This window comes from Babylonia areolata, chromosome 23, assembly GCF_041734735.1.
Source record: "Babylonia areolata isolate BAREFJ2019XMU chromosome 23, ASM4173473v1, whole genome shotgun sequence".
Taxonomy (NCBI): Eukaryota; Metazoa; Mollusca; class Gastropoda; order Neogastropoda; family Buccinidae; genus Babylonia; species Babylonia areolata.
Window position 1 is genome coordinate 51,096,229 of NC_134898.1, and position 26,204 is coordinate 51,122,432.

General features: G+C 40.9%; 1 protein-coding gene across 1 annotated transcript in view; it reads right to left on the reverse strand.

Moving 5' to 3' along the window:
* The window catches only part of LOC143298167 (E3 ubiquitin-protein ligase RNF213-like), a 58,012-nt gene continuing 31,808 nt past the window's right edge, over positions 1–26,204 (reverse strand). Inside the window, exons 15-28 of the mRNA XM_076610909.1 lie at positions 24,693–24,846; positions 23,895–24,075; positions 22,985–23,082; positions 22,417–22,474; positions 20,850–21,061; positions 20,180–20,315; positions 19,139–19,216; positions 18,436–18,634; positions 16,816–17,038; positions 14,813–14,887; positions 10,643–10,834; positions 9,122–9,211; positions 7,066–7,259; positions 1–3,818 (exon numbers count right to left, since the gene is read on the reverse strand). Coding sequence (XP_076467024.1) covers positions 3,629–3,818; positions 7,066–7,259; positions 9,122–9,211; positions 10,643–10,834; positions 14,813–14,887; positions 16,816–17,038; positions 18,436–18,634; positions 19,139–19,216; positions 20,180–20,315; positions 20,850–21,061; positions 22,417–22,474; positions 22,985–23,082; positions 23,895–24,075; positions 24,693–24,846 — 2,080 coding nt within the window. The 3' untranslated portion in view covers positions 1–3,628. The remainder of the gene's footprint in view (positions 3,819–7,065; positions 7,260–9,121; positions 9,212–10,642; positions 10,835–14,812; positions 14,888–16,815; positions 17,039–18,435; positions 18,635–19,138; positions 19,217–20,179; positions 20,316–20,849; positions 21,062–22,416; positions 22,475–22,984; positions 23,083–23,894; positions 24,076–24,692; positions 24,847–26,204) is intronic.

Sequence of the window (26,204 nt, forward strand, 5' to 3'; positions counted from 1 at the left end):
TGATAGCAGAAAGAACTAAACTGTATTAGCACATACAATGAATAAAATTATAGAAAGCAAGCTTCATTGTAACTGGTTATGCAAACATGTTATGTCCATGAAAGCAATTAACATTTACGCACGCAGGATGCTTATTAAAAATCTCTTGTCTAGGACACAGAAGGAAAAATCACTTTTTTTAATCTATATTTTTTTCCCTCAAAATATGATGACTTTTCTAGGACACACTTTGCACATTATAATAATATAATCAGTATTGGTAAAAACTGACAAAGTAAAACAATATCACATCATGAGAGTAAACCATTACTAATCTATAACACACTTTTTTGTTCGTGGGCTGTAAGTCCCAAGTTCACTTATATACTTGAGTGGTTTTTACACCCACCAGATTGGCAGTCATATTCCATTTTTTGAGGGGGTGCATGCCAGATATGTTCTTATTTCCATAACCCATCAAAAGCTGACATGGATTACAGGGTCTTTAACATGCATATTTGATCTTCTGTGTGTGCATACACATGAGGGGTGTCCAGGCACTAGCAGGTCTGCACATCTGTAGACCTCCGAGATAAAAAAAAATCTCCACCATTTATCCACCGTACAACATCACCGGGATTCAAATTCTAGACCCACAATTTAACCACTTTAACAACTCCGCTGTTGCGCCCATTACACACATTTCTGAATCTTGCACACTGTGGAGTAGTGTATGAGAGAAAAGACTCCAGTCTGGCAGCCCTGAAAACAGTGTGGACAGCTGAAAATGAATAACTGGATTCGTACTTCAGTCGGTTCTGTTTGCAACCCAAACTTCTGTGCTCCAGCTGACTGTCAAACGCCCTACGAATCACTGCCAAGTATTACGCACACAGTGATAGCTGAGAAATGTATGAGTGTGCACATGCCAACCATGGACATATAACAAACAGCAAACAAAAAATAATGAATTATATATATATATATATATATAAAAGGTAAAGAAGGCAAAATCATGTATAAAAGACATTTTCTGATTCTGATTTCATGACCAAACGTAGGTACATCATTCAATGTTACTCCAGTCAAGATAAACATGTACTGTTTCACTGATTACATAATTCCTTATTTGCACAATGAAGATGCGCAACATTCCAATGAAAAAACAAATCAAAACAAACACACACACACACACTGACAAAATATAGGAAAATATCACAGGCAGAGACACACACACACACACACACTGACAAAATATAGGAAAATATCACAGGCAGAGACACACACACACACACTGACAAAATATAGGAAAATATCACAGGCAGAGACCAAGTGCAACCAAGCCCAAATGGTGATAATAAAACGGTCAGCAGAGATAAACAAGCAAGGGGGAAGCATACCCCACAAATCACTGGTGTGTATTTCATGTTTATCGCCATGACAACACACAGGTTAAACACCATATAGTAAAATCCTGTGGACATTGCCGAAATACTTGGTCCACCAATATATCAAGTGTTGAAAATAAAATAAAAAGTCACCGGAGATAAACATGCAAATATCTGGAAAAAAATTCAGTCAGACATATTCACACTGGGGAGATTCATAGATCTGTGTGAAGAGAATGATAACTGGTCAATACTCTGTGTAGTTCTGCCCCTGTCAATGTTATAGCACAACAGATTTAGAATGACACAAAAGAGGAACAATCAAAATAATAGTTTCAGCTTCAAGGAGATGTCAAGGCATGCAAACTGACCCCTACATGCCAAACCACAACACGCTGTTGTTTAAAAAGCACAAAACAAAAAGCAGTTATCTAAACTAAGCATAAACAACTTGCTGGTCAGGCCTTGAGAGGCTTTAAAAATAATAATACAAAAGTTGTTGTTTTTTTTCTCCAAAATCAAGATGAATATTCATTTCTACATATTATTCACACTGATCACATACATGTGTCCAAGATGTACTTGAACAGTGTACAGTTATGCAGCAGTGAAATTAGAATCTAGATGAACAGTTTAATGAAGGCATTATTCTATGTATTATGGGCACAATGAATCATGTGTACAACATGAAAATTAAAAATAGCAACACATCTCCATCAAGTTCAGTTAAGCTAGCAATGAAACAAGCTGAAAAAAAACAAAACAAAAAAACCCCAAAGAAATCATCACACCAACAGACAAAATACCTCTGGATAACAAAATATCCATCTACACAAAACTGAAACCAAAGACTATGAAGAAAAGTTTTTTAAAAGTCACAAGGGAATAAACAGACAAATTCACAACAGATGATGAAAGTCATGGGCAGAATCCAACTTGGTCCTTAGAATACTCCTGACACATCAGGGGAGCATAGCCCCACAAATTATTGGTGTGCATTTCATGTTAATCACCCAGACAACCCACAGGTCAAACATCACACAGTAAAATCCCGTGGAGGCTGCCGAAGTACTTGGCTCATCAATATATCAAATGGTGGAAATAAAAATTTTTTAAAGTCTGCAGAGATAAACAAGTAATTCTTTAGAAGAAATTCAGCCAGACAGATTAACAGCGGGAAGAGCCACAGATCTGTGGGAAGAGAATGATCACTGTGGTCATTACTCTGTGTAGTTCTGCCCTTGTCAATGTTATGGCACAACAAATCTACTTGACACAAAACAGGAACGTCATAATAGCTTCAGTTTCAGCTTCAAGGTGGTGTCAAAGCATGCAGATTTATCCATACGTACTACACCACATCTAGCAGCTGTTTGAAAAAACACAGAACAAAAAGCAGATGCCTGAACTAAGCATAAACAACTTGCTGGTCTGGCCTTGAGAGCCTATAATAATCCCCAATCCCACAAAATTTTTTTTTTTTTCAAAATCAAGATGAGTGTTCATTTCTACACATTATTGACACTGATCACATGTATGTGTTCAAGATTAACTTGAACAGTGCCCAGCTATACTGTAGTGAAATTAGAATCTAGCTGAACAGTTCAATGAAAACACGTGCGTATGTATCATGGCACAATGCATCACAATGTGTACAATATAAAAAATTAACAATAACAATACATCTCCATCAAGTACAGTTAAGCCAACATGGAAACAAATGAAAAAACAAACAAACCCAAACAAATCATCCCACCTAAAGATAACAAAATATCCTTTTATACAATACTGAAACCCAAGTCTACGAAGAAAAGATTTTCAAAAGTATACAACACAGTACAAGATAATAAACAGACAAATCTACAACTGATGCTGAAAGTTCAGGGCAGCATGACAACCCACAATTTGAATATCACACAGTAAAATCCCGTGGAGTTAGTCATGGTACTTGATCCATCAATACACCAAACAATCAATCACTATCATCACTGCTGTCCAACAACCTCCCGTGGAGTTAGTCATGGTACTTGATCCATCAATCCACCAAACAATCAATCACTATCATCACTGCTGTCTAACAACCCAGCCAACCACACATATCAATGCTGAAAACCCTTGTCAATATTGATCCTGAAGCAACTCTGGGAAAACCCAAACAAGAAAAACGCCAACTGGAAAAGAAAAAAAACCCAAAAAACACCCCCCAAAAACTGTCAAGGCATGAAAGCTGAGTGATGAACAGTGCACACGCTGGGAATGGATCACTGCAGCATCTGCCTTCTGAGGGCCAACTGGGCGCGACACAGCATCCAGGCGGCCGTGGCGTGACGACCCTGCAGACTGTCGGGGAATGTCAAGAGGTCGCTGACTGTCAGCAGGCCAGACCTAACCTCCACTGGCTCCGTGTGGTACAGGGGCATTTCCAGGTTGGTCGTCAGCATGTCGCGCAGTCTGCACAGCACATTGACACACACGTCACATTGACACACGTCACATTGACACACGCATGTCACATTGACAGGTGTGTTCTATTGACACGTCAGACTGACACACATCACATCGATACACATCTTATACTGACACATGTCACACAATCAGCACATCACATTGACACACATGCAACACAGCATGTTGCGCTGACACACACATCACACAACTGGCACACCACACTGACACGCATGTGACACAGCATGTCACATTGACATGCAAGTCACAAAATTACAAAATCAGCATATCACACTGACAAGCATGTAAACTAGCATGTCACATGGACAAACACGTCACACAATCAGCACATCACACTGACACGCATGTATCACAGCATTCTCACAGATACACATGTCACGCAATCAGCACATCACACTGACATGCATTTAACACAGCAAATCACGTTGACACACACGTCACGCCATCTCTATGCCACACAGTATGCACATCACACTGACATACAATCAGAATGTCAATCCAAACTTTCGAGCTTGGATAATCACTTCTTTCTTTCCAATTTCTTTCCATAGAAATATATTTCTTAATCTTATTTTCTCCCAATTTCCAATATCACACATCACAGACAGCTTCATGAAGTGTCTGGATTGTGATTTTTGTCACACACAGACTGAGAGCACCATGACAATGAAAGTGGAGTCTCTCTGTCATGTACTGCCTTCATCTCTACACCCCATCTAAAGTGGAGTCTGTCTGTCATGTACTGCCTTCATCTCTACACCCCATCTAAAGTGGAGTCTCTCTGTCATGTACTTCTCTACACCCCATCTAAAGTGGAGTCTGTCTGTCATGTACTGCCTTCATCTCTACACCCCATCTCACTCTCTACGATCAGCATCAGATCCACTATGTTTACGTGTTCCCTGATTCAAACAATCCATAACTGGCTACCACTCTTTCTCTGTCTCAAGACCACACTTTTGGCACATTTTTTTTTCTGCCGCTTTCTCAAACCCCTGCCCTCTTCTCTTTCAAGTCTGGCCTTAAAACCTACATCTTTAAAAAATAGCTCCTCACTTCCCTCACTCTTTCTGTCCATAATTTCTAAAACCTATCTATATGTATTTGTATTTTTTGTCTTTCAATCCTTTGGTTCAGAGTTATGCAAGCATGTGAAAGTTGCAAGTGAAAATGATTTTATTTGTCTCTGCACAGTGATATATAATTTATTTATTTATTTATACACTTAAGTCTTGACAAGCATGACAAACTGCTCTCTTTAGATTCAAACAGCCCCCAGTTGCTGTCTTTGAAGTAGGTATATCACATCACACTCAGCCCCACCTTAAACATTTTGTTCTTTTCTTTGAGCATCCTTGCAAAGTCTTCTTTATATATATATAAAAAACTGCAAGCAGGCAAAAAAAAAAGGGGGTGGCGCTGTAGTGTAGCGACGTGCTCTCCCTGGGAAGAGCAGCCTGAATTTCCCACAGAGAAATCTGTTGTGATAAAAAGAAATATAAATACATACATACATACATATATATATAAAAGACTTGCCAACCACACTTGATTTCTACCACACCAAACACTGCAGTTATGCCATGGCATCATTCTTCAAAATGTTTTACAAATCAAATCTTTACATGTACTGGTAATCAGTATTCTACATTTCAGACAACCTGTTTAAAAAAACAACCACAAAAACAAAACAAACAAGAGGCAAAGCCTTCAAGACTCACTTGTGCTTGACGCTTTATCCAGTAAAGGAATCATGATGAGAAAAAAAAAAGATTAAAAAAATTATTGAAAAGTAGTCTGTATTAAATATGATATATAAGATAAGCTTGGGAGAGAAAGAAAAAAAGGCATGCGAGCAGGATCAAACCAGGCATGTTCAGTTCTGAAGCAAGCAGACTAATCACCAAGGCTGTGGCACATCTGACGTCAAATGACTACATTTAAAACTTAAAGCAATGTTGACGTTTTCTTCTTCATGCGATAAACAGATGTGATTTAGTGGACGTAATAGCGCTGTTTATATCATGTTTTTTGTGTGTTTTATTATATCTTGATTATTCTTTTATTTTGGCGGTAAAGGAGACGTTGCCATCCTTTCAAGCACATCGCAACACATGGCAAATCTCTAGATCTTCACAAACCAGTCTACAACGGGCTGAAAGAAACGGTTGATTCATTTTTTCTTTTATGTTCATTCCAGTTAATTCAGTGTCCACTTTAGAATATTTATATGCAGTAAACACACTGATGGTATAGTTAGTATCACTGTAAGTGTTCTGTCCAGAATTTGTGTTTACTTCCTTTTAATTGTGAACAAGAAACACAAGGCCATGTTGTCTTCAAAAGCAACCTACCTTCTGGTCAGCCAAACTCAGTGGAAAGCGGTTTTTAGAATTTTCAGATTTCAGAACACATCTCAACAAAATAAACCATTAATGATTCAAAATACAGCTTAATTCAGAAGACTTACAACCTGTTATTGGTATGACTGTGAAGATTTTTGTTCATACTATGTTTTAGCCAATTTTGGTACTGGCAGACAAGGTATTTCCAGAGAAAACGGCAATGCTAAAGATGACCACGGACACAAAAACACACAGAACAGAACAGCGGGTTAAAACATTGACTCACTTTGTTCACACAAGTGAGTCAAAAAACCCCAACACATTTGTCTGAACTGTGATGGATGCTTGGAAGAGGAAGGGGGTGACCAGTCAGCAGACCATCAGTTTTAGTCAAATTAAAAAAACAACAACAGGCTCACAGGCAGAAGGGAGACCAATCAGATCCTGTGATGGAAAAAATCAAAACAAAACAACAAAAACTAAAACTTTCTTCTATGTTTGTGGACTGCAGCTCCTACATTCACTCAGATGCACATGAGGGCTGTCACACACATGACCATTTTTACCCCACTATGTAGGCAGCCAAACTCCACTTTCAGGGGTGTACATTCTGAATATTTCTTGTTTCCATAACCCACCGAACACTGACATGGATTATGCGATCTTTAAATGAGCACATTTGATCTTTCTCATGCATATACACACTGAAGGGGGTTCAAGCACTTAGCAGATCTGCAAATCTGTTGGCTGGATAGATTGGGGAAAAAAAAACTATCCTTAACCCATTAGGTATGCTGTCGATGGGATCTGAAACCAAGAGCCTCAAACTGAAAGTCTAAGGCATTTAACTACCTTGCTGTTTCACACTCGTCAGAACAAAAACTCACTTGAAGTTTTCGGGTCGAACGTCGTCGTCCTGGGTGTGTGGCTCTGACAGGTGCAGCATGATGCACTCAAACAGCTGCAGGAGCAACAGCTCCAGACGCTCCACAGACATATGCTGGCACATGCCCTCCACCTCCATCCCCTGCTCCTCGCTCAGGTCTTCACGTAGCTCTCTCTCCACACTGTCAAAGGCGTCCTGGCACAGGACAGTATCATGTCACAACAACGATTCATGCCAAATCTTTGATACATGTTCATATCGAGACTAAAGACTGGTTTACTGTCTGTACACAGGCACAGAAATCTGTTGTCCAACATATGTAAATGTATGGATAAACACTCTTAATGATTAAAATCTTAACCTTACAACAACAATGACAACATTATTCTTATTATGACAGTGTTCTCCCTGGATGCAAAGAACGAACCTCACAAAAACAACAACAACATTATTCTTATTATGAAAGTTTCTCTCTGAATGCAAAGAACCAACCTTACAACAACAACAACAACAACAACATTGTTCTTATTATGAAAGTTTCTCTCTGAATGCAAAGAACCAACCTTACGACAACAACAACATTATCTTTATCATGACAGTGTTTTCTCTGGATGTAATGACAGAACCTTACAACAACATTATCTTTATCATGACAGTGTTTTCTCTGGATGTAATGACAGAACCTTACAACAACATTATCTTTATCATGACAGTGTTTTCTGTGGATATAATGAAAGAATCTTACAACAACATTATCTTTATCATGACAGTGTTTTCTCTGGATGTAATGAAAGAACCTTACAACAACATTATCTTTATCATGACAGTGTTTTCTCTGGATCTAATGACAGAACCTTACAACAACATTATCTTTATCATGACAGTGTTTTCTCTGGATGTAATGAAAGAACCTTACAACAACATTATCTTTATCATGACAGTGTTTTCTCTGGATGTAATGAAAGAACCTTACAACAACATTATCTTTATCATGACAGTGTTTTCTCTGGATGTAATGAAAGAACCTTACAACAACATTATCTTTATCATGACAGTGTTTTCTCTAGATGTAATGAAAGAACCGGATGTAATGAAAGAACCTTACAACAACATTATCTTTATCATGACAGTGTTTTCTCTAGATGTAATGAAAGAACCTTACAACAACATTATCTTTATCATGACAGTGTTTTCTCTGGATGTAATGACAGAACCTTACAACAACATTATCTTTATCATGACAGTGTTTTCTCTGGATGTAATGAAAGAACCTTACAACATTATCTTTATCATGACAGTGTTTTCTCTGGATATAATGAAAGAACCTTACAACAACATTATCTTTATCATGACAGTGTTTTCTCTGGATGTAGTGACAGAACCTTACAACAACAACATTATCTTTATCATGACAGTGTTTTCTCTGGATGTAATGAAAGAACCTTACAACAACATTATCTTTATCATGACAGTGTTTTCTCTGGATGTAATGAAAGAACCTTACAACAACATTATCTTTATCATGACAGTGTTTTCTCTGGATGTAGTGACAGAACCTTACAACAACAACAACAACATTATCTTTATCATGACAGTGTTTTCTCTGGATGTAATGACAGAACCTTACAACATTATCTTTATCATGACAGTGTTTTCTCTGGATGTAATGAAAGAACCGGATGTAATGAAAGAACCTTACAACAACATTATCTTTATCATGACAGTGTTTTCTCTGGATGTAATGAAAGAATCTTACAACAACAACATTCTGATTATACACTGTTCTCAAGACAATACAAGACAAGACAAGACAAGACGTGTTTATTTCAGGAAACCCCGTGGGGACAGATGAAAACACTACACATCTCATGTAACTAATACAAACGTTAAGGTATTGTGCTAATTTTTGTTTAAACAATGGCCACAACAACTGCCTGGTCAAGACATACATTTGTGAGGAAGAAAAGATAAGAAGAAAAAAGGAATGTGGTGGATGTAAGGAATGAGCCCTACAACAACAGCATTATCATGTTTTCCAGACTGAGGGAGACAGGTACCTGGTGATGGGCGGCCAGGATGACAGCTCTCTGGTGACACAGCACCAGCCACAGGGACTGCACGTGGGTCAGTTGACACAGCTGCTGGGCCTGACACACACATACACACACACACATACAGACACACACACACGCACACACATGCACACACACACACGCACACACACATACACACACACAGACACACACACACGCACACACATGCACACACACACACGCACACATACACGCACACACACATACACACACACACACACACACGCACACACACACGCACACACACACACATACACACACACACATACACACATGCACACACAAACACGCACACACCCACACATAAACACACACAGAGAAACACATATATCTCTCTCTCTATCTCTATACATAGAGAGATATATATCAGAGTGGTAGTCTAGTGGTAATGCATTCTGTTTGAACCCGTCTCCTTTTGTTGGACAATTCTTTGTTGCCTGGTGGTGCATCTTCCAAAGAACATTGCAGCCATTTTCTTTGAGATTATACGAATTGGCAATTTGAGAACAATGCTCCGACAGAACATCTCTCGACATCAATTCAGTCATTTAGTAAACTGCACTTATTAAAGGCAGTATAGCAGAGTTGGTCTGGTACAGAACTTTTGGTCGAGTGTTTGCCAGTGCTGAGGGTTTGAGGCCCAATTTTGACATGGTGTTTTTGTCACTGGAAGAATCTCCTTACTCAAGTTTCCGTCACTCCACCCAGGTGTGAATAAGTACCTGACTTCAACTAGGGAAGGTGGAAATGTCTGGAAATAGGTACTGGACCCTGCATTCCTCACTGCACCCAGGTGTGAATGAGTACCTGACTTCAACTAGGGAAGGTGGAAATGTCTAGAAACAGGTACTGGACCCTGCATTCCTCACTGCACCCAGGTGTGATTAAGTACCTGACTTCAACTAGGGAAGGTGGAAATGTCTGGAAATAGGTACTGGACCCTGCATTCCTCACTGCACCCAGGTGTGAATGAGTACCTGACTTCAACTAGGGAAGGTGGAAATGTCTGGAAACAGGTACTGGACCCTGCATTCCTCACTCCACCCAGGTGTGATTAAGTACCTGACTTCAACTAGGGAAGGTGGAAATGTCTGGAAATAGGAACTGGACCCTGCATTCCTAAGCCAATGGCAAGACACGGTGGATATGAATTTGCTGACACAATGGCTGAAAAAATCTACAGGACCTTTAACTCATTCTACCCCACAGCCACATGCCTGCTACAACTCCCCTGGACCAGTACTTAATGAGACCACTGCAGAAAATACACCAGTGTGGTTCAATAAAACAGTGAAAATCAAACGGTACCAAGCAGGAATATACAAAATTAGAACAGTGTGTTGGTACGAGAATACCTGTACCACAGGGGAAGTAATCATGGTACGAGTCAACTCGCACCAGGAGCAGAATGAGTCAACACTTGAAACTTCTCTTGACTTCAAGCACTGCCAAACACTGACCACTAAAAGCAGAAACCAAACAAACCTTGCGGCTGTAGATGGTGCGTGTCATCTTGAGGGTTCTGGTCATGAAGTCATGGAGGAAGGTGGACGGAGCGCCCCCTAGGGCCTTGAGGAAGGACAGCGCCGTGTTGAGGTTGTCGATGGACTGGCAGATGTCGGGCAGGTCACGCAGGTCCTCCACAATCTGTCGGCGCTCGGCAGGACTCAAACACTCCTGAAACAACACACAGACAACAAGATGGGCTGTGATCGCCGAGTGGTTGGAACACTGCACTTCGAATCCCAGGGTCTTGCGGTTTTTTTTTCTTCTTTGTCTTCTTCATTCGTGGGCTGCAACTCCCACATTCATTTGTATATACACGAGTGGGCTTTTACGTGTATAACAGTTTTTACCTTGACATGTAGGCAGCCATACTCTGTTTTCCGGGGTATGCATGCTGGGTATGTTCTTGTTTCCATAACCCACTGATCACTGACAGGGATTACAGGATCTTTAATGTGTGTATTTGATCTTCTGCTTGCGTATACACACGAAGGGGGTTCAGGCACAAGCACATCTGCACATATGTTGACCTGCGAGATCAGAAAAATCTCCACCCTTAACCCACCATGCACCGTTACCAAGATTTATACTCTGGACCCTCAGATTGAAAGTCCAATGCTTTTGCACACATCGGTCCTGTGTTTGAGTCCCAAGCTTGATTGATTGATTGATTGATTGATATGGATACTTATATAGCGCCTATCCTCGGTCGGAGACCAAGCTCTGAGTGCTTTTCAAACATGGGGTCATTTGCACAACAGGCTGCCTACCTGGGTAGAGCCAACTGACAGCTGCCACTGGGCGCTCATCATTCGTTTCCTGTGTCATTCAATCAGATTTCAGGCAATGACACAAACAAACTCAGACAGACATGTAACATTTTACGTGTATGGTCGTTTTTATTTACCCCACCATGTACGCAGCCATACTCCGTTTTCAGGGGTGTGCATACTGGGTATGTTCTTGTTTCCATAACCTACGAAATGCTGACATGGGTTGCAGGATCTTTAACGTGTGTATTTGATCTTCTGCATGCGTATACACACAAAAGGGGGTCAGGCACTAGCAGGTCTGCACATATGTTGACCTGGAAGATCCACCCTTACCCACCAGGCGCCGTCCCTGAGATTCGAACCCAGGACCCTCAGATTGAAAGTCCTACGCTTTAACCATTCGGCTATTGCGCCCGTCTGATGTGTTACGGGTGGAGATTTTCCCAAGTCCACTTGTGTGCAGACCTGCTGGTACATATACACATGCAGAACATCAAACAAGCACATTGAGGATCCAGTTATCCATGTCTATGTTTGATGGGCTATGGACACACAAGCATATCCTGCAATAAGCCCCCCAAAATGGAGCATGGCTACATAAATGGCAGAATGAACAAACACAAAAAGTCCACTCAGAAACATGAGTAAACATTGAAGATGCAGTCCATGAAAAAAAGGAGACAAGAATGAGGTCAAAAGGGATGCAAATGAAATGGGTTTTAAACTACATTGTGAACATTTTGTCAAATACGGCAATGGTGAAGAAGAGAGTTGTCAAATATAATTCTTACATTTCTATTTCATTACGTTACAACATTCTTTCTACTCATCAACAATTCCTCTGTCAAACAGTCCTGTTGAATACTTATATATGATCACAAACGCATTCAAACACTTCAATAAAGCCACAAACAGAACTTTAAACCTTTTAGTGCCAAGCCTATTTCATGCTCAGTGACGACTATCAAATAACAAGGAATGTTTTTGTCGAAGAGGGTGATAATTCAAAACAAATTATAGCATGCAAACTACTAAAAGAAAGCATATATAACTTATACTTTTCTGAAAATGAACACACTATCCAGTTATGACAATTTCACATGAATTTAATGATTTTGTGATTGGAAAATTCCTGTGATGCATGGTCGGAAATTTTCATCCTGGAACACTGTTTCGCACACCAGAATGGGATGGAAATTTTCATCCTGGGACACTAAAGGGATTAAAATCATCTGACCCAATGGTTTAAACTATTTTTGTCTAGAAAATATTACAATACACCACTATTACAGATAAACAGGACAATAACAAAAATCATACACAAAGTCTTGCTCTGATATTAAATACATGTTGATTATGTGACGGATGTCTTCACAACTAGAAGTTTGTGACCCAGTCTGATCCATTGACTCAAGAGAGTCTTTCAACACACTGAAATCCTAGCTCACTCACTCAAAAGAAAAACCTCAAGATGACACAAAAACAGCTAAAATGTTCCGCAGTTTATCATGCGGTGAATGAAAACAATAGAAACTCTTCAGCACTGAAAATAAAAGTCAAAACACGAACATAGCCACTGATGTTCAGCTTCTCTCTCTGTAATCTTTATTTGTATAAAGCATTTGAGGTTTAAAGTAAGAGAAACCACGCTGACATTATATGTTTTGGAAAAAAGAACGAAAAATGTCTGTATACATCCCTTCACAAGAGGCAAGAGCCTCTGCTGAATAAACCATTCATATTCTCCTTTTTTTTCTCTCTCTTTTTCTCTCTGTTCTGATAAAGATACATAGCTGTATGTTTTGTTTTTTTTTTGTTTTTGTTTTTTGTTTTTCTAGTGTATCTTTTATTCTTACAAAAAGTTACATATTATCATTTCATTTATTCATGACATGTGAGGAATTATCACCAATAAGAAAAAACAAAACAAACACACACACAAGCACACATGCACACACACATGCACAAAGAAAACAACAGAAGCAACAACAACGTGACAACAACAATATCCTGGATCAACAGAAACAAACATTCAGACAAGACCAAAAAACCATTACAGGACAGGATTACACAGTGTGAACTAATAAGCAAACAGAAAAATAAACAAAAAAACTGGCAAGACAGAGAGCCAAACTGGTAGTTAGAAAAGGCACACTTTAGGAAGAAAAAGAAACATTCCTTGCACAGTAAAAAAAAAAAAAAAAGAGAGAAAAAAAAGAAGAGCATAACACAGGAAACAGCACTGAATAATTATACATGAGTGATTCAAGTAATGGACTGAGGACAAGAGCGCACACACGTAACAAAAATGAAGTATGTATACAGTGCTGAATCTTGTGCAGCGGCAAATCAAAGCACTTCCACACTGGTCATTCACACGCATGCATGGACTGCTCTGCTTCAGTGGGATGACAGATAAAGTTATAAAATACATGTAAACTGAAAACTTAAGAAAATGCAGATCAGGCAGAGAGAGGGGAGGGGATGAGTTAGTTTGGGGAAAGAGGTAGGTTTTATAGCAACATACCGTTATGAATACATGTATGTAACAAGAGAGGCAAGGCCTTCAAGACTCACTTGTGATACACTTTAAAAAAATCCAAGCTTTTTATGCATTGAGTATAATTTCAAAATGTAATGTTTAAGATGAGAAAGATCTGTTTAAAGCAAATTAAGTCCCCTAGCATTAATTACAGAGTAATTTCCCTTTTTTTACTATCTGCACCAAAATGTTTGCAAAATAAATAAAACTTCCATGCTTAGCAAAAGAAGTTCCTGTTTGAACAAAAAATGATAATAATGACTGCTCTTGTTGTTGGGTCAGAATATCAGATCAAAGTGCCAAGTTTAGAGAATACAAAAAATATAAGTATAACAGTAAATGCAGTTTGCATATAATTAGGCTTCATTTTTTATTTTTTGTGCCCATCCCAGAGGTGCGATATTGTGTTAAACAAGATGACTGGAAAGAACTGAATTTTTCCTATTTTTATGCCTAATTTGGTGTCAACTGACAAAGTATTTGCAGAGAAAATGTCAATGTTAAAGTTTACCACGGACACACTGACACACACACACAGACAACCGAACACCGGGTTAAAACATAGACTCACTTTGTTTACACAAGTGAGTCAAAAAGCTGGAGAAACTTAGAACCTTAGACTGGCAAGAGGAAAGGGAGCGGGGGGGAGGGGGGGGCGTGGGGAAGAAGGAAGGAGGCAGGTTTTCGGGCAACGTACAGACATAAATACTTGTAAATAAAAAGCTGGAGAAACTACAGACTGACAAGAGAAAGGGAAGGGAGGGGCGTGGCAAAGAAGAAAGGAGGTACGTTGTTTTTGAGGCAACATATAAACTCACACATGTGACGCATTACCTGCTGTATTTTTTCTCGGACTGTTTTGAACAGCCTGGAGCTGGTGGTGTCAGCACGATACACCATTGTTTCCACCTGAACAAACAGGGCGCACGCACACACACACACACACACACACACATTAGTTCTCACTTCAGTTTGAAAAAGTATCTCAAAAGACACCTCTTTGGATCTGCCCCAACCCCCCTTCTGCTCCCTCACCCCCTGAACAAAATGGGTATTCACACACAGCAGTCCCCAGTTCAGTTTAAAAAACATATCTCAAAACACACCCCTTTCGTTCTGCCTCCTCTCCCCCCAATCCCCCTCCCTCAATATCCTCACCACCATCTTATTGACTAATGTGTTTCTGGAATTTCACTGGATGTGTGTGTGCATGTGCAGGTGAGGTTTTTTTTGCATGTTTGTGGGCACACTTGCTTGTTTTTTTGTTTTTTTTAATAAAGTACTTGAAGAATTGCTTGCTTTTTATAAAGTAAAGTACTTGAAGCATGTATGTGAAGAAGAAGAAGGAGAAGAAGATGAAGAATCTGCTGATGACAGAATCTTTTGTGTCCCCAATGTCAACAGAGAGAAGCACAGCAAGACAGCTTTCAGTTTTTCAAACCTGAAATACAGTGCTTTGTTTTTTCAAACCTGAAATATGGTGCTTTGTTTTTTCAAACCTGAAATACAGTGCTTTGTTTTTTCAAACCTGAAATACAGTGCTTTGTTTTTTTCAAACCTGAAATACAGTGCTTTGTTTTTTCAAACCTGAAATACGGTGCTTTGTTTTTTCAAACCTGAAATACAGTGCTTTGTTTTTTCAAACCTGAAATACAGTGCTTTGTTTTTTCAAACCTGAAATACGGTGCTTTGTTTTTTCAAACCTGAAATACAGTGCTTTGTTTTTTCAATATTCCACACAGCTCCTCACTCATGCCCTTTAAAACATATCCAAACCATTCCTTTTCCAGCAGTCTCTGTACAATTAAGGCACTTCATTCCATCTGTGTTCTATAAATCCACTATTTCTCCACATGTTTGTGTCTGCGTGCCTGCATGTGTGTGTGTGTGTGTGTGTGTGTGTGTTTGTGTTTGGGTGTGTGTGTGTGCATGTGAGTGTGTTGTGTGTGTGTGTGTGGGTGTGTGTGAGAAAGAGAGAGAGAGAGAGAGAGAGAGAGAGAGAGAGAGAGAGAGAGAGAGAGAGAGAGTGAGTGAGTGTGTGTGTGTGTGTGTGTGTGTGTGTGTGTGTGTGTGTGTGTTTGTGTGTGTGTGTGTGTGTGTTTGTGTGTCTGGTGAGTGGGGATGGTATGTGTGCTTTGAGTCTGACTGATGTGTTATTGTAAAGTGCTTTGAGAAGGCTACGTAAATGTATTAATAATAATGATATTATTATTGGTATCATTAGCATCATCATCACTGTTGTTATTATTATCATTATTATCAGTAGTAGTAGCAGTAGTAGTAGTAGTAGTAGTAGTAGTAGTAGTAGTAGTATCATCATAAGCATCAGCATCCTTGTTGTTCTTTTTTGTTCTTCTTATCATCATCAACACCATCATCATCATACCATTATCATTATCACTATCATCATCATCATTATTATTTTATCATTACTACCGACATCATCATCACTGTTATCACCAGTGTTGCTATCATCATCATCATCATCATCATCATACTATTATCATTATCACTATCATAATCATCATTATCATTATTGTTATCATCATAAACATCACCATAGCTGTTATTATCGTTGTTGTTACCATCATTAACATCATCATTATCATTATATCACTGTCATTCCCCATCTTCGTCATTATTATCATCATTATCATCATCATCATCATTGTTATCATGTCATCATACTATCATCATAATATTATTATCATCATTATAATCATCATCATCATTGTTATCATATCATCATACTATCATCATCATTATTATTATCATCATCACCATCATTATCATCATCATCGTTATCGTCATCACCATCATTAAGAAAGATGACTCACAGGGAAGTGTCCCACTGGAGACCTCTCCACCCTGGCCTTGCACTGCAGCAGGGTGTCCTGGAGCTGTTGCTGGAAGGCCTCAAAGTCGTACTCCAGCCGTGCCGCCTTCCCCACCATCAGGCTGTAGTTGGAGTGCGACAGCACCATCGGAAGCAAGTCGCGCTCCACCGAGCAGCCCACCAGGTGTCGCTCCGTCGCCGCTCGCACAGGAACCTCGGAGAATCTGTCCGAGGGATGGTGGTGGAAATTTATCAACATGATGTAGGAGTTCAGTTTCAGTTTTCAAGAAGTTGTCAAAGCATATAGACTATTATCTCTCTCTCTCTCTCTCTCTCTCTCTATATATATATATATATACATACATGGAGAGAGAGAGACAGAGATTGCAGCAATCCAGTATAAGTCAGAAGTTACCATTTTTTTACATTAAAGTACTTTCAGGAAGTTTGAAAATCCCAGATTAACATATAAAAAACAAAATTGATATATGTATTATGTGGGTTTTTTTTTTTTTTTTTTTTTTTTTACAAAACTGGTGTGCCCCAAAACAAGAAATGGAGAAATCCACTCATGAAAAAAATACACCAAAAAGCATTTACCTTCTCGAAAGCAAACCTTTGGGCGACATATCGCCCTGATATCAAGGGCCTTTGTTTCAGTCATGTTACAAACCTCTGTGCTAAATTTCATCCTAATATAAAGTGCCTTTGTTTCAGTCATGTTATAAACCTCTGTGCTAAATTTCATCCTAATATAAAGTGCCTTTGTTTCAGTCATATTACAGATAAGCATATTATTTCTGACTGATTTAATGAGGCCTTACCTGCACAAAAGTAAGTCATCTGCAGTCACTTAATGTTTTTGACATTTTACATTCTTTATCAGTTCTTTATCTCATTAAAGACTTTCCTTTTATGAAGTTCAAATATTTTCTTTCAAACTCTTCTTCCATTTCTTTCAAACATTCATCTTTGATTCCACCCTCCATCGATCCTGTTTCCCCCTGACTCATGACACAACTCCCCCCCCCCCCCCCCGACTCTTGACACAACCCCCCCCCCCCCGCCCCCCCCCGACTCATGACACAACTCCCCCCCCCCCCCCCCCCCCCCTGACACAACTCCCCCAGACTCTTGACACAACCCCCCCCCCCCCCGACTCATGACACAACTCCCCACCCCCACCCCCCCTGACACAACTCCCCCCCCGACTCTTGACACAACTCCCCCCACTCCTCTCTTACCTTTTTCTTCATTCACTTCTCAGTTACATTCAGAATGTGAAAATCTATACTTTAACACAAAATGTCTACAGTCAGCAGTGTGTGTGATAGCGACATTAACTCTTTCACCACCCAGTTTCTGTGTGGAAAACACTCCCCAGCGCCAAATATTTTAGAAACAATGCTCTCAGTCACAGACTTCGGTTCATGTCAAAACAACACAATGGACTTGTTCAGTTCAAACTGTTACACTGTGAAAAATGGTCTTTTCAACATGACCCTTCAATGTCAACAAAAGTCGCCTGTGGTGGTGCACTGTCTAGTCAACTAAAGTCGCCTATGGCAGTGAAAGAGTTAAACAAAATTCCCCCTCTTCCTGCGTGCTGTCCATCACTCACTTCTGCTGGAGAATGGCAGCATAGCTATCCAGGAAGTCATTGTGCTGGCCCAGAATGAACTGCAGGAAGACGTAGGAGCACAGGCCGGCACCCTGCATCGACGGCAGCAACACCGCCACAGGGCTTTGTCCCGTGATGCTAGCATTGTGGAACTCCTCGGGTAGCGACACCATCACACCCTCAATGGGAGCCACACACTCTGCACAACACACCCGTCATTTGTCACTGCATTATTGAATTGCAATAGAGTAAGCATTATCTGTCAACAAGGGAGGCACAGCCTTCATGGCTGGAGTGTGATTCCTACTGAACTGAAAAAAGAAAAGAAAAGAAAAATAGAAAAAAGAAACTAAAGACAGGAGAGGAGGGTGGATTGTTACCACTACTCACTGAGTTTTTTGGGGGGTTCTATACTTGTGAAAATTATACATATTTGTGTGTAGGAATATTTTTTGAAAAAAAAAACAACACGTAAAAAAGCAAAAGCAAATGTGCACACTACATACATTTATTCATAAAAATCATACAGTAAAGTTGAACTGTTTCAAAATTGCATATTTTTTTCCTCCTAATTCCTGTATCTTATTCATCATGTCACATGTATCCTTAATCGCACTTTAGAGCCACTAGTTAAGCATTATACAATTAAATATCACTAATTTATTTTTATTACTCAGGGCAAAAACACAAAGCAAAGACTTACGGTAGCCAATAAGATGTTCCTTGACAATTTCCCAAGCTTTGGAAAAGTTGCTCAGCAGCTGCTCCAACCCTGTATGCTCTGTTGATAATGATAACAGATAGCATTTATATGGTGTGAACTCCCTATATGATGGGCTTTAAGCGCCTCACATAAAACAATACATACATAAGTGCATGACAACATACCTCTGCACATGAAAAAACTACACATACATGTGTATACATACACAAAGCCAATACTGCAAATTGTAGATATCAACACACACACACAATGCCCTACACACACATGCTTGCACACTTGAAAACATTAAAAAAAATATTCACATGACGATGTATTCAGCAATGTTACCGCATTAAAGTATTTCGACTGGTCGAAATCAAATATATATGAGGGGACCTTCAACATGTATATCTGGTCTTTTGCATGTGTACACATGCAAGGGGGATGTAGGCACTGGCAGGTCATGATGAAGTGGGATAACAGAAAAACACCCATCCTTTATCTCCCAGTTGTCAATGCCAGGATGAAGCCCAATGCTTTAACCATTCAGCTACTGCACTTATTTAGACATGGCCCTGGGAAAAGAAATCCTTTCCATTCTTTCATATACGTGGCCATGGTTGTATATCAGGTGACAAATGCAATATCTGAACTTTCTTTTTCCTTTTTTTTTTTTTAAAGCTCAAAACATATGGCTTACTATCAACTGGTCTGAAATTTCGTGCACATGTGCACACACAAAAGTTGTTTTTTTCCTGTTTGAATGTTTGTTTGTTTTGTTTTTTTTCAAATACAAAAATGTAGCATCATATATTACATGAGTAGTGCCTGATGTCAAAATGTATGTAATGGTAATTTGTTTGTCTTTGAAAGAGTATAACCTTCCTTGGAAGGGAAGAAAGATTTTCTTTTTTAAAAGTACATTTAAATGGCAATCAAGTGCAGGACCAACCAAGGGGAAAAATTCACTGTGCATGTGTCAGCACACACTGTCCATCTGCTCCCCACCCCCTCTGCCCCGGCCCCACTCTGTTGCTTCACCTTTCTTGTTCATCACATCCTCAACAGTGAGGGTGGCCGCCTCTGCTCTGTCCAGGCGTCGGTGAAGCTGCATCATCAGTCGTCGCTGGCCTCTCAGGATGGCTGGCACATAGTGCAGGGCCTCCACAACGTGGCGCTGTCAGAAGAACAAAAATAACAAGTCTGTGTGCACAACTGCATAATCTGATGAAACATGTCTGGTTTTGAATGACTAAAAACTTTAAAAAGAAAAGGACAAAAAAAACAAAAAACAACAAACATGAACAGCAGTACAAAAATCATCAGATAAAGAACTGTGCATCATGGTCATCAACATTCTTACTAACAACGTTTTTTTGTTTTTTTTTCTTATTTCATTTTTTTTTTATTTAAATTTTTTTAAAAACTAATATTACATCAAATGAAAAGACATTAGAGCACAAAATCACAACTTTCCTTATTTTTTGGTCTTAAAGATTTAAATGACAATGGAATTTATAACTGAGAAGAAGAGACAGCAGCAGAAGGAGAAGGGGCAGAAGAAGAAAAAGAAGACATGACAGAATTCTCTATGGTGTAAGAGAGTCTTTTCGCAAAGGGTACTCAAGTTAATTATTTATGGGCACTCAGATCTTTAACCTGCCCACCTTTTGCGTACAACAATACCAGCAACCATGTTCTGGTGGCGCACCTGTTGTTTGAAGAGGCGAAGGACAGGGAAGGTGTCCCGTGTGTCCTGACGTGACTCCACCTCCAGGTGGAAGTGCCGGAAGAAGTGATCCACAGTGATGGGGGGACGGAAGCGCCACACAGCCGGAACCAGTGACAACTGGTACACGTCCTGCCCCTCAGGGGGTGGTCCCTCCTCGTCTTCATACACCACTTTGAGCAGAGCCGTGTTGCCTGCATTCACACACACACACACACCACTTTGAGCAGAGCCGTGTTGCCTGGATATACATACACACACCACTTTGAGCAGAGCCATGTTGCCTGGATATACACACACACACCACTTTGAGCAGGGCTATGTTGCCTGCATTCACACACCCACCACTTTGAGCAGAGCCATGTTGCCTGCATTCACATACACACACCACTTTGAGCAGAGCCGTGTTGCCTGCATTCACATACACACACCACTTTGAGCAGAGCTGTGTTGCCTGAATATACATACACACACCACTCTGAGCAGAGCCGTGTTGCCTGGATATACATACACACACCACTCTGAGCAGGGCCGTGTTGCCTGGATATACATACACACACCACTTTGAGCAGAGCCGTGTTGCCTGGATATACATACACACACCACTCTGAGCAGGGCTGTGTTGCCTGGATATACATACACACACCACTTTGAGCAGGGCCGTGTTGCCTGGATATACATACACACACCACTTTGAGCAGGGCCGTGTTGCCTGGATATACATACACACACCACTTTGAGCAGAGCCGTGTTGCCTGGATATACATACACACACCACTCTGAGCAGGGCTGTGTTGCCTGGATATACATACACACACCACTTTGAGCAGGGCCGTGTTGCCTGGATATACATACACACACTACTTTGAGCAATGTGGTACTGCCTGCATACACATGTATACCCATCTTAGTGCGCATATGTGTGTTTGTAAGTTTGTATGTGTGTGTGCATGTGTTTGCATGCACACATGACAGTGCAGATGTATGTATTCTGATGTCCATGTAGAAGCCTCTGCATGTGAGTTTAGCAGTTGTTATATTAACAGTTTTTTTGTTGTTGTTTTTTTGCTGCCATCTGTACCGTTTCAGTGGCATTACTCCCACACGGCTCATTTAGTTAGATTCCCCCATACACGGCCACACCGGGGATCATCCGCCACAGTTCCAGGGTCGGCAGTCCACAGGGAAACACCGATATTAGATCGACAGGAGGCCACACACCAGACGTGATTATTAACAGTATTTTTCTTCACATATGTGACAACATAAGGCAAATGTACATACAGTCATGTACAACTGTGTGGTCAACAATTAACCAATGCAAGCCTATAGCACACTCAGCTCTGAGCAGGGAACAGCCACAAGCCCCAAACAATCCTGAAATATCATGCATCTGAAAGGGTTTGATCCCATATCCTCTGGGTTCACACACCGTGATGCTTACAACTTTGCCGTGGTGGCTTGCGCAACGAAACAGCCTTCTATTTAAATTTTGTAATTTATTTCATTTATTTTTTTTCTTTTCTAAACAGCCTACTTGCTGACTTACCCTGACGTGTGTCTGACACGATGGCTTGGTTTCCGTCACGCACAACAGCGTCCATGTTCTGATCAACACACAATGACAGTCCATGTTCTGATCAACACACAATGACAGTCCATGTTCTGATCAACACACAATGACAGTCCACGTTCTGATCAACACACAATGACAGTCCTGTTAATGATCAACACACAATGACAGTCCTGTTAATGATCAGAAAGATCTGTATTCCTTCTGGTGCCCAAGGCCCTACAGTAGTCCAAAATCTTGCATGTGCTCATTTGGAATATTAACTGAAAAATAAGGACTTCTAAAAGTAAGTTGTGAAACGATAATGCTGATGACTGAAATGTTTTCAGCAGTACATAGATACAGACACAGACACACAAATATACCCACCCACCCACCCACACACATTCCCATCATCACTTGTACGCAGAACAGAAACATACCATACCCAGAATTCAACCCCTTCCCCAGCCAACAGCTCCATTCATTCATTATACACACACACCTGCATTACACTACCTCCTAATCACTCACTCACACCTGTCCAAACAACTTCAACCCAAACCTGTATTGCCGGGGCAATGAAGACAGGTGTGAACTGCTGCTCCCACTGTGCCCTCTCCTCCTTTGTGGTCAGCTGGAACTGAGGCCTCCCTGGCACAACTGGAATGCGAGACAACGTTTACCCCATGACAGTTTCACAATAATTTAAGCCAATGTACTCACACCCACACCACAAACACGCACACACACACTCACCACAAACACACCCACACACACACCACAAACAAACACACACACACGCCACACACACACAGGATCATAAATCCAAACCCAGCTAAAGTCTTTGTTTTCCATAAAGAAATGTAAAAAGCATCAATCAAAAAAAACTGTCTTGGTTTAACTTTAAACCTTTAAAACTGATTTGCACTTGGGGTGGGATGGTGGTTTTAAAAATCACAGACACACACCACAACACATACCCACCCCCTCCCTCACACACATCCATACATATGCATCCTCCTCTACACGCCCCCCCTGCACACACACACACACACATTTACCTACACCCCCACTGCACACACATACACACTCCCCACACATGTACCATACCCCCCCTGCCCCCCACAAAAAAACAACCACCTCACACACACACATGAATACCCCTACACACACATACAAAACACTGCACATACCTACACCCCCACTGCACACACATACACACTCCCCATACATGCACCTGCACATCCCCCCCACACTCCCTCCCACACACACACACACACGCATATACTCATACACATCCCCAAACTACACACACACACACACAAATTTATATACCCCTACACACACACATACCCAACACCCACTCCAGCACCACCACCATCCACACACACACACCACATCCTCCCACCCATTCCCCAAACCCTGCCCCCCCCATCCCCCCAGCCCCTCCCCACCCACCCACACACACTGACCAGGCAAGGTGCAGGAGGCCAGCAGATGACAGACATGGTGCAGGACAAGGAAGACGTCATCAGCACTGCGCCCCAGACACCTCTGCAGCACCTTCAGGTCGTGTTCCATGTGGTCCACGAAGAACTGGGCACACTGGTCTGGGGCGATCCTCGGCGTCACCATCCGACACACTGCCGCCGCCTGGCAACACACGTGTCAGTCAGTTGCTTTCATTGACATGACACACACTGCCACTGCTAGACAACATGTGTTAGTTACATTTATAGACATGACAAACTGCCACTGCTAGGCAACACGTGTTAGTTACATTTACAGAAACAACACACTGCTGCTGTCAGGAAACATGTGTTACTTACATTCACAGATATGGCACACTGCCACTGCCTGGCAACACATGTCAGTCAGTACGTTGCTTTCACTGACGTGACACACTGCCGCTACCCAGTAACATGTGTTCGTTACATTTACAGACATGACACACTGCTGCTGTCTGGCAACACATGATAGTTACATTCATGGAAACAACACACTACCGCTGATTGGCAACACGCGTTGTTATATTCATAGAAATGACACACTACTGCTGCCAGGCAACACGTTAGTTACATTTACAGACATGACACACTGCCACTACCTGGTAACACATGTTAGTTACATTCAAAGAAATGATATACTGCCGCTGCCTGGAAACATGTGTTAGTTACATTCATAGACATAACACACTGCCGCTGATGGGCAACCTAGGGTAAAAAAAAAACCAACAGGGGTACAAAGAGGCTGCTTCACCAGCTGACCACCTGTGTGTTGGTGTTGGCGGACAGGTACAACACAGCATGCAGGAGAAACCGCAGAACGCTGCACTCCACAGACGTCAGCTGTCTCTCGGGAACCGACTCCAATCCTCGCTGTGCTGCTGGGCCAAGGATGTGGCCTTTCTGCGTCCTGTCAGCCCTGAAACACAGTCGTCAAACTGATGGGTGAGGTGAAAGAAGGGTTAGAGCACTGGATTCTCGCCGATGTTTTCAGAGTTCGATTCCCAGTTTCCACACACCTGGCGTGGGTTGCATAAGTGAAGGTAGCAGTGCTAAGTTTACTTATCGTTAAGAATGTTCTCAACTCCATGGCCAGTTCCATAGACTTTGGAACGCTCTTAACTCTAAGCACACTTAGACCCCCTCTTGCAATCCAGCTCTGGTGGGTTAAGGTTGGAGACTTTTTCCAATCTCCCAGATCAATCAATATAATTATGTCTGCAGATATGCTGGCGCGTGACCCCTCTGTGAGTGTATATGTGTGCAGAAGATCAAATACACATGGAGAAGATCCCATAACCCATGTCAAAGATTGGTTGGTTATGGAAACAAGAACATACCCAGCATGCACACCCCCCAAAACAGAGTATGGCTGCCTACAAGGCATGGTGCATGGTAAAGAAACAGTCATACACATGATAGCCCACTAACATGTATAAGAGAATGAGGGAGTTGTAGCCCACAATTGCAGAAGAAGAAAAAGTTCTCACACCATCAACAATCACAGACTCCATCCCCTCACACAGATTTCAAACAATCACTCATTCACAACACAGAATTGTTCCACATGTGAAAAGACAGACTGACCAACAGCAGTTTTTTCCCCTTGCCCTGAAAGTTCTATTCTCTTAATACAGGATATTTCACAAAGACCATTACACTGTTTTTTCACACTCATCAAGTATGATAATGTTCAATTTAATAAGTACTAATGTTTTCAGATTACAATGATACAGGTGCCGTTTTTACCATTGAGAAAAAGAAAAGAAAAAGAACAAACAGCTAAAAAAACAACAACCAACAAACAAACAAAAAAAGAAGCAGAAACAGCTGTGGTGGTATGATATGGAGTGATGGCCTAGAAATAACGCGTCCGCCTAGGAAGTGAGAGAATCTGACCGCGCTGGTTCGAATCACGGCTCAGCTGCTGATACTTTCTTCCCCTCCACTAGACCTTGAGTGGTGGTCTGGACGCTAGTCATTTGGATGAGACGATAAACCGAGGTCCCGTGTGCAGCATGCACTTAGTGCATGTAAAAGAACCCACGGCAACAAAAGGGTTGTTCCTGGCAAAATTCTGAAGAAAAATCCACTTCGATAGGAAAAACAAGTAAAACTGCACGCAGGAAAAGATGCAAAAAAATGGGTGGCGCTGTAGTGTAGCGACGTGCTCTCCCTGGGGAGAGCAGCCCAAAATTCACACAGAGAAATCTGTTGGGATAAAAAGAAATACAAACACAAATACAAAAAGCTTTTACATTTATGAAGTAATGCGTT